This window comes from Atta colombica, unplaced genomic scaffold (assembly GCF_001594045.1).
Source record: "Atta colombica isolate Treedump-2 unplaced genomic scaffold, Acol1.0 scaffold27, whole genome shotgun sequence".
NCBI classification, from domain to species: domain Eukaryota; kingdom Metazoa; phylum Arthropoda; class Insecta; order Hymenoptera; family Formicidae; genus Atta; species Atta colombica.
The window spans coordinates 2,353,417-2,363,355 of NW_017259370.1; the positions used below are offsets into that span (position 1 = coordinate 2,353,417).

Here is a 9,939-nt window from a genome sequence, read left to right on the forward strand (position 1 = left end):
TTCAGTATTTCGAGTGAAGACCACTTTCAAACCATTTCAGACTGACATCACTGACATATACAGACAATTTCGCATACAAAACACCTAAATTAATTGCTTTTTCTGTTTCCATACAAACATCAAATGCTAGTACGTCATTCCAATTAATCGCTCTCGATTGCTCGAAGGAATATTTATACGAAATCAATCGGAAATTGATAAATGCCACGACATTATTAAAATAGCTATGGGTAATTTATTGTTCGCAGGTTTGTAACAAGCAATTTCTCTCTAGCATTGTTCGTTTTGTCTCTCGAAAGCTACTCGGAGTCGCTCCGAATGAATCCACTTAAAATTATCGTAATAATGAATGTCAGATGATGGATGTCGTACATAGTGTGAATCCTATATTTGAAGTACGCTGGGTTCATTCGGAGTGACTCTGAGCAGCTTCCAAGAGACAAAAGAAACAATATTAATAATTCATTTTAGAAGAATCGGAAATTTTTACGCATCAATGTACCTTCTATGAAATCTATATTTTTTTACTATTTTTTTTGGCGCAAGCAAAATTTCACTTTCAAATTTTTTCGTAATAAAAGGAGATCAAGTCCATTCTTCCTAAAACATCTTGTTAAAAAACTACTTGATAATATAAAAGAGATGTTGAAAAGTAACTCTGAATTTTTTCACATTTTTTGAAAGCCTAGAATAGAAAAAGAAACTTGAATTAAATGGAGGGAATAAAAATGTATGATCTGCACGAACGATTAAAATTCAATTTCAATTCGTCAAAATTAATAAAAATAAAATAAAATTTCAATTAATTAAATTTGTTGTAATCAATGAATAAAGACACTGAATTACAAATAGAGGTGTAAACGATGGAAAAATATTAGAATTTTAGGATAAAAAATTGGGAAATTAATTGGGAAATAAATAAATTTTTTTCCTTCGACAGTTTTTTATTCAAATATTTTTTTTAGATCATTTATGTCTGTTCGCATTGCATGAAATTCCTCAAAATGTTTGCACTTAAAGTGATATAATTAGAAAAATAGATTCAGGCGAAGGAAGAGAAAGCACAGATGCTGAATGCAAGCAACGCAAACAGACCTATTAATCTATTATCAACTCATCCAGAATTACAATAGCCAATAATACATATTTCCGCTTCGGTATAAAATTATAAAGATAAAAGTATCGAAATAACAAGAAAAATGAATTCTATTTCTTCTTCTACGTATTTAATATAAATTCTGTATATTTTTTCACAAATTTTATGTAATTTGATCAAAAATACCGTTTTTTATAATAAAAAATTAATTTTTTACTTAATACTTTTCTCCGAAGTTAAAAATACCATTTTTTTTTTATATCTCTAATTATAAATGGTAATCAAGGTCAATGAATTCAAATTTAATCACATAGATATAGAAATTGTGTCAGTAATTGAATTGAATATTTACGCGAATGCGCGTTTGACACGCTCTTCTTTCCTTTCTCCTCTTCCTCAAATCCCCACTCTTTCACTGTTAAGAACTCGATATAGTCGATATAAAGTGGAGTTACATTTCTCTTTCTCTCTCTCTTGCGCTGTGTTCTATATCCTTTTTACGAAACTGTTATACAACTGTTTGAACTTGTTCCAGGCCGTTCAAAAAAGCGACAGAACATGACGAGCCCGGTCGTGATTTCAGCCACAGCTAAGCATACGGCAACGGTAGATATCAAGATATCCTTTTGAGGATGTAACGGCAGTTTTTGGTTATATCATTTGCGGTGGTGCGATCCTAATTGGTCATAAATGAATTACATTTACATTATGCAAAGTACTCTCGTTGCGCTTTTTTTCCTTTCTTTCTGATATGCTCGTCGATGAAACGCACTACTGCTCCGTTTTATTGCTCGCGAATTGATAGTCAACTTTTTTACTGCATGTCTTTCGCGAGGTAATTGTCTTAATAGATATAAAATACTTCACGTAGCTTCTCCGAGGACGAAACACTGTGGCCAGTCTACTATTTTCACTATTTAATACCTTTTCAGTAAAGTCATGTATGACACGACTTGTCTTGAAACACGGATTTTAAATCTGAAATTTTTTTAAAGATTACTTCTGAATAAAGCCAATATTATCTTATTTCGTACTAAAAAGCATCTGTGTTTCAGCTAATATTTTTCCATGGCTTGGGTGATACAGGGTAAGTTTATATTTCCAATACATGGTTGTAATTTGGAACGTTGCAAAATGACAGATCTTGCTAACATTCTATATATGTTGTTTTCAGGCACGGTTGGGCCAGTTCCATGGGTGCAGTGCGATCTCCTCATGTTAAAGTTATTTGTCCTACTGCGTATGTCAATATCTTTAGATGTTCAATGATTGACTGTGACCTTTATTTTGTAGCTCTTAATAACAGTCGATGTCATTGCATTTATTTTTGCATAATTTTTTTTAACCACAAGTATAAAATCTATGCAACGACATCAACTATTCTAGTCACGTTCCAAAATGTCTTCTCCAAAAAATTTTATTCAAAATATAAAGTATATATAATATATATTATACTGAGTAAAATTTTCCTTGTAGCCCTAATTTATACAGATCGTTTAATATCCATACCAATCATAGCAACTTTCAGTTAAATTATTTCAATTTCGGCATATGAATGCATATATGGTACATATATATTTAATTCATCATCTTGTATTATGCCACTCTATATCACTCTTTAAATGCACTATCAAAATTAAGATAATTTAATAAAAAATTACTAATTGATACAAGTATTAAACGATCGGTAAAAATTAGGCTATTGTTAAGAGTTTAAAATAGCCTGTGTAAATTAATAGTAGTTTTAATACATGATTTTTTCTATTTCAGGCCCACAATGCCAGTAACACTTAATGCAGGATTCAGAATGCCTTCCTGGTAACTTTAAAATGAACATAAGAATATATTCTCATGAAAACAATGAATTATAAATTAGAGTTTATATGATTATTAATGCATCTTGTGAATCTAGGTTTGATCTACGCACTCTGGACTCCAGTGGCCCTGAAGATGAAGAAGGTATACGTACAGCCGCTCAAGTAGTCCATTCATTAATAGCGGAGGAAGTTGCAGCTGGGATTCCTACCACACACATCGTTCTAGGAGGATTCAGTCAAGGTGGAGCACTAGCCATGTACAGTGCCCTTACATTCCCAGAGCCTTTAGCTGGTATTATAGCTTTATCGGCATGGCTTCCTTTACATCAAAAATTTCCAGCAGTATGTACTTTGTATTACATTACTTTTATGTATCATATACTTGTAGAATTGTAATTGTAATACTGATTTTTATTTTCAGGAAGCAATAGGTAATAGGAACACTCCACTGTTGCAATGTCACGGCGATTGCGATCCAATTGTGCCATATAGATGGGGTCAAATGACAGCATCTCTTCTAAAACAATTTATGACACAGACAGAATTCAAAACATACCGAGGAATGATGCATACATCTTCTGAGGAGGTAATGAAGCTTCAATTGAGAAAAAAATTCGTCGAATCTTACATTTAAGGAAATTATAATGTTTGTCTCTTTTTTATTATTTTTACAGGAAATGCGCGACATAAAGAAATTCATCGAAAAGGTTCTGAAGCCGTAATAGATCAAATTGACATATATTGATATTTTATCGGCTATTTCAAGTATCTAACTGTACATTATATTTAAATAATTCCAATTCTGCGATTATTTAATTTTAGTAAATTAATTATATATGAACTTTAAAGACGACAAGAAGACAAGTAGAATATCATTGAAAATCTTCCAAGATATTGAGATTCAATGCTACATAAAAAATATACTTTCCTGTAGAGGAATATATTTATTTACAACATTTAATTTGCAACTATATATTCAAACTTCTTGATATTTTAATGTACCAAAGCATATTCATATAGCAATACTACTGAATTAATTCATGCACAGTCCTTAATCCTTTTAATATCTAAAAAAATTGGCATTCCTTGCTTTTTTTATATTTATAATATATATGTATGTGTCTGTGTGTGTGTGTGTGTGTGTGTGTATGTATGTATGTATGTATGTATATAAATAAATAAATACACACACACACACACACACACACACACACACATGCATATATTAAATATACATATATATTTACAGATATGTATATAAATATGTTTGTATCAAAAACTACTTTGTATTAATTTATAAGACCATGAAATGGTAATGCATTATTCAAAAAGAGCATGAAGGACTCATGTTTATTCATTTTTGCGATTTATCTACGACAATAGTAAATTTACAACTTATGTTAGATTTAAGATAATGCTAAGTTATGTTAGATAAAGAGCTTCTTACGTCAGCTCTTCTGTCGATAACTTCCAACTATTTCGCGCCTAAATTACGTTTCGGATAATATTTATTTGGATACAAATCAAACACGTCCACGAAGCACTTAAATAATTCGCGCATTTAAGAAACTGTGAGCCTTTTACATTCAAATTTCTATTTCACGCGATTTATGCTCGCGACGTAACATGAAATGTTGCTGCTAATAAAATCACTTTTGTAGCGAGTATTGTCTAGAAGACAGTGACACGGCCATGTAATCTGTGATTACGCATTGTATTATCGAAACCCATCAATCCATCATCTATTATTAATATAGATCAGGATTTCCTAAACTCTTTTCTGACATGTTTCTAATGTTTCTATACGAAAATTTATGCGGATTATTTAAGGAAATTTATAAGGAAATTTATTCCTTATAAAGGAATAATGTAATCACACAATTTACAGACATTTCCAGCTTCAGTAGAATCATACGAAGCAAACTTATACTATACTTCTTCGATATTTTTATTATTATCTCTATGCGAAAAAAATTTTCAAAAAATAAAGAGATCAATCCTTATATATGTGTATTTCAAGTTTGGGAAATCCTGCGATATTATGTCACAAAATAGTATAGATATAGTATTAAAATACAATGTAAAATTATATTATAATGTATATAAAACTATGACTCTCGGCTAATTTTATTATTATTGAGTATTATTGAGTATTAACACATTATCCAGTAGACAAATAATCAATAAGGAAAGAACAATAAGCTTCAAATATTTTTCATGAATTTTCTTTACCAACTTACACTTTATAGTTAGCAACGGGTACAACATTAATAAGTTATGTAATAATGCCAGTATAAATAAAATACAAACATGCAGAGAATTTTTTTATTACATATATGCTAATACTAATATCTATACACGATGTGTATGTATGTACATACAAAAGTAAAATATTCGTGCTATTACACTATCAATGTTATTGTGTAATTTTATTATTGTTTAAAACATATATAATGGCCGATATTCGTAGTCAATTCTTATATTCAAGATCGTTTTAAGTATAGCCTTAACAAGTAATGAACCAATCAGAGGGTCATATTAACGTCTTAAGACATTACTTAAGACAGTCTTGAAATAAAAACCGACTATTAATACCGTCCAATGAATGCACAATAGAATTCCATAGAATGACACAATAGCGCATTCTTCGAAGACATAATGGAATCAGAATTTTTTAAGTCCACAGATAGTCTGAGATAATTGATATTAGTAGCATGACTAGTATAGATGCGTTCGGCAATGTAAAGAGATGCGAGTTAGCAGATGGTGAGCATGATCACGTGATCTTCGAGCAATCAGTGCCAAGAATTAATTCCGAACGATACAGAGCTGTAAACTGTCCTTGAAGATTAGATTATAAAATAAAATTATTTATTTTTATGAAATAAATAAAAAATACCTTATTAATTGAAAATTTCTTTCGCTTTACTAAAAACTGATAATAGTCTTATATACTAAATACTAAAAATAGATCGTTACACATGTAGCAGACTCATACGCTGTTTTTTTAAAAGAAAATACTACATTCCAAAATAAATTTTAGCAATTTTAAATTTATAAGTTATACCACTTGATTTATATTCGTTAGAATCTTTAATATATTAATACAATTTGATTTTATTTCATTCTATATGTGAAGCATAAGCTTTTTCTAAAAATTAACTAGCAAATTCTTTGTTTTCAAATATGTAATCTCAAATTCAGAAAAAGAAAAGAGGAAAAGAATTAAAATTACTTACTTTCCTCGTAAATATTGTACATAATGTACTCCATCAATTTTTATTTGATAACATTTGTTTGAGCGTTTATAGACTCAGACATTATAATAGTTCAAATACATTATTTATAAAATAGATCGAAGTATTAAAAGAGATGAATGTATGTGTTACCGAATCAATTGATTACATTATCATAAATATATAGATTATGAATTTAATTTAGGCGCGAAAATCTGCGTTAGCTCTGCGAGCTCAGTCTTTGAATCCGAGTGGATCGAGCAACTCAATTGGCTCTAGAAATGTTAATACCGAACGCAGATGAGATAACATGTAGCAGAAAGATGTGAGTTGCCGAACGACTTTCGAGATAAAAGAGCAAACAGACGATTTGCAATATCGAACGCACCGTATGACCTGTTTAGCAGCAAAAAAGATTGAATTTTGCTTGTAATATACATGGAGTTATCCAAAGTGCTTATCCAAGTGTTTTGGAACATATTACATTAATATTATCCTTAAAACGGAAACAAATAGCTTTTGAACACTTATTGGCCAAGTAAATCCTGAAACAGGGATCAAAATCAATAAAGAAATAAGAAGTTCTATATCTTTTAAGCTCAATAGACAATTTTTTGAAAAACTATCGACAATTTGTATTTTTACTTTACAGCATATCTTAATAATTATATTACTTTATAGTATATCAAACGGCATTTTAACTTTTCTAATATTTTTTTCTATTGTCACTGTAGGTGGAGAAGCAGACGACTAAGTGCCAAGTAAAATCAAGGTTATAGTAGACTAATTGTGTGAATTCTAAATTGCGTTAAAAAACTTTTCAGTATGACGCACGTAAATTCATTTATTCTGAGTACTTTGGAAAATGGAATTCAAAAAGTGGTGCTTAATAAACCCGCCAGAAAAAACGCACTTTCACTTCAAGTATGTATTATACATAAAGGATATTTGACAGCGTTAACCTTTTGTGGCAATTCCGTTTAGAATCACCTCCTTTTATAAAATGCTCGCACAGTTTTTATGAAATTTCAGCTAAAGAATAATATAACGATTTACTTCTAATAGTTTTTTTTTTTTTTCATTTAAAATTCGATATTTTCAGACAACATTCAACCTCAGAAATATCAAGTTTCACAATGATCAGATTATATTTTTGAAATTTGAATTCTAAGATCAGAATCGAATTTAACGAACTCGAAAACCTTTAAAAAACAAAAATCTTCTATAAGACTTCTTCTTAAGAAAATTCCGGTCTTCAAAGATAAAAATAATTTTATATGAATTTTCTATATCCGTTTTTTATAGATGTATAAGGAATTAAAAATGCTTTTAAATGAATCTGCTAAAAACAACAAAGTATTAATATTTGTATTGACAGCAAATGGAGATTTTTTTAGCAGTGGCAATGACATAACTGCCTCAATGGAATCTCTTTCGGTTTCTATTGATACAATTAAGTAAGTATTGTAAAAAAGAAACATGAAAAATTTATGCTTCTCTAAATATAGAAATTAAATTGACAAATATATTTTGCAGAGAATTAATTGATACTATCATTATGTATCCAAAGCTTTTAATAGCTGTTGTGAATGGACCAGCAATAGGAATAGCAACTACAATATTAGGAATTTTTGATATAGTTTATGCTTCAGATAAGGTGCTAATTCAATAATAATTCAATATGAAAATGTTTTAGATATTATATTAGGTGTACAACTTTGCTTCCGCCGTTTTCCTATAGATGGCTTTAGCGATAAGTGATCGAAATAAATAGATCATAGACGTCATACAATAAACTTGGGCATCTGTCAACCCCATAGAAACATTAGTCGATTTGTGTCTGCATCATAAAGTTATTCTCGATTGAAAATGTCAGTTTACGAAAAATTGCCAAATTCTCGTCATTTGCGGAAGGTTTTAATTTTTTGCTTCAATATGAAGAAATCTGCGGCTGAGGCTCATCAAATGTTCTCAAATACTTATGGTGAGGCCGTTATTAGTGAAAGAACGTGTCGTGAGTGGTTTCAACGCTTCAAGAACGGTGATTTTGACGTCCAAGGTCATGCTCTGTATGGTGGGACCAGCTCGGCGTAGTGTATTATGAACTGTTAAAATCGACTGAAACAATCACAGGCGATCGGTATCGAATGCAATTGATGCGTTTGAGCCGAGTATTGAAAGACAAACGGCCGCAATACAACGAGAGACACGATGAAGTGATTTTGCAACATGACAATGCTCGACCCCATGTTGCGAAAGTGGTCAAGACATACTTGGAAACGTTGAAATGGGAAGTTCTACCGCACCCGCCGTATTCTCCAGACGTTGCTCCCTCTGACTATCACGTGTTTCGATCAATGGCACACGGCCTGGCTGACCAGCACTTCCGATCTTATGAAGAAGTAAAAAATTGGATCGATTCGTGGATAGCCTCAAAAGATGACCAGTTTTTTCGACGCGGGATTCGTACGTTACCCGAAAGATGGGAGAAAGTAGTGGCCAGCGATGGACAATACTTTGAATCATAAATGTATAACCAGTTTTTTACAATAAAGCCTCGAATTTCGGAAAAAAAACGGCGGAAGCAAAGTTGTACACCTAATAACTAGACTGCGAATATTTAGGCAAAACACTTAACTGAATATTTTGCATAAATTGCATATTTATGACAATCTCAATTTTTTTACTTTACTTATTAATAACTCTTTAACGAACAACGATCGACTACTAAAATTGTCCGATGATTCAGTTAAGTATTTTGCATAAATATCCGCATCTAATTATAACTATGTTTATGTATTATATTAGGTGTGGGAAAAAGTTCGTGGCGTTTTTTTAATGCCATCTAACGGGAAAAACGCCACGAACTTTTTCCCACACCTAATATAATATAAATTACAGGCATATTTTCAAACACCATTCAGCTCTTTGGGTCTTATTGCTGAAGGATGTTCTTCGTATACATTCCCAAGATTACTGGGACATTCCAAAGTATGTTTTATTATAAAATATGTACAAGTTATTTTTAAGATTTGCGTCTAAAATTTTGCTTTTTGTAATATGAGATTTCGATATTACATTGTAAAAATATTTATTTAGGCTGGAGACATGTTGTATTTAGGGTACAAGATGAATGCTCAAGAAGCCAAACAACATGGTTTGGTTAGCCAAGTGTACAATCATGATTCTCTTGAAGAAGTATGGAATTATTTGAACAAAATATCGACACTTTCTTCACAGGTATTATTTTTGCTTAAGGTTTTCTACAAAAATTAATTTCTTTTGATATATATGTGCTATAATTGATATATATGTTAAATAATAGTAACAAAATTAATCGATTAATTTCAGTCAATATTGGCGACTAAGCGATTAGTGAGTAGATGGAACAAAGAAATTTTATTAAAAGTTAATGAGGAAGAAATGGAAGAGTTGAAAAAACTATTTGAATCTCCCGAGCTAATCCAAAGGCTGTTAAATTTTTTGTCACGAAAAAATAAGCTTTAACATACTTTATATTTTTTTAATAAACAACAAAAATTAAATTTAATATCTCAAATATTCACAATGTACATTATATATAAAATATAGTTTTATAATAACTAATTTCTTATAAAAATTAATTTTTTAATTTTTAATATTTTTATTTTTGATAAAAATTTATGACTCTAAAGATATGACACTTTAAAAAAAAAAGTAGTGCAATAGTCCGCGTTTTAAAAAAGATATTTATTCTGAAGAATAAAAGAGATCATTTTTATAAATAAAGAAATGTGAAATTATTGTATAA

General features: G+C 30.3%; 2 protein-coding genes across 9 annotated transcripts; both read left to right on the forward strand.

Annotated features, from left to right (window-relative positions):
* The first annotated feature begins 1,501 nt into the window (after positions 1-1,501).
* Positions 1,502-3,669, forward strand: LOC108689403 (acyl-protein thioesterase 2). Its single transcript, XM_018196156.1, has 7 exons — positions 1,502-1,702; positions 2,152-2,183; positions 2,271-2,336; positions 2,867-2,914; positions 3,009-3,255; positions 3,335-3,499; positions 3,588-3,669. Exons 1-7 carry the CDS (start codon positions 1,655-1,657, stop codon positions 3,633-3,635), a joined length of 654 nt encoding a protein of 217 aa, XP_018051645.1. The 5' UTR covers positions 1,502-1,654; the 3' UTR covers positions 3,636-3,669.
* A 1,731-nt stretch (positions 3,670-5,400) lies between these two features.
* Positions 5,401-9,678, forward strand: LOC108689450 (enoyl-CoA delta isomerase 2, mitochondrial-like). 8 transcript variants are annotated; one of them, XM_018196215.1, is made up of 7 exons: positions 5,401-5,679; positions 6,884-7,073; positions 7,455-7,606; positions 7,686-7,806; positions 9,051-9,140; positions 9,249-9,389; positions 9,501-9,678. In XM_018196215.1, exons 2-7 carry the CDS (start codon positions 6,975-6,977, stop codon positions 9,654-9,656), a joined length of 759 nt encoding a protein of 252 aa, XP_018051704.1. In that variant the 5' UTR covers positions 5,401-5,679; positions 6,884-6,974; the 3' UTR covers positions 9,657-9,678. The 8 variants fall into 8 exon arrangements, with proteins under 8 accessions (XP_018051704.1, XP_018051702.1, XP_018051705.1 ...); XM_018196213.1 differs by lacking the exon at positions 5,401-5,679 and adding an exon at positions 6,410-6,474; XM_018196216.1 differs by lacking the exon at positions 5,401-5,679 and adding an exon at positions 6,493-6,538.
* The last annotated feature ends 261 nt before the right edge of the window (positions 9,679-9,939 follow it).

Coding starts and splice junctions, on each gene's coding strand:
- LOC108689450 (XM_018196215.1), top strand. CDS start 6,975: ATGACGCACGTAAATTCATTTATTCTGAGTACTTTGGAAAATGGAATT. Junction 7,607..7,685: donor GTTTCTATTGATACAATTAA/GTAAGTATTGTA, acceptor TATATTTTGCAG/AGAATTAATTGATACTATCA. Junction 7,807..9,050: donor TAGTTTATGCTTCAGATAAG/GTGCTAATTCAA, acceptor TATAAATTACAG/GCATATTTTCAAACACCATT.
- LOC108689403 (XM_018196156.1), top strand. CDS start 1,655: ATGACGAGCCCGGTCGTGATTTCAGCCACAGCTAAGCATACGGCAACG. Junction 2,337..2,866: donor AAAGTTATTTGTCCTACTGC/GTATGTCAATAT, acceptor TTTCTATTTCAG/GCCCACAATGCCAGTAACAC. Junction 3,256..3,334: donor TACATCAAAAATTTCCAGCA/GTATGTACTTTG, acceptor TTTTATTTTCAG/GAAGCAATAGGTAATAGGAA.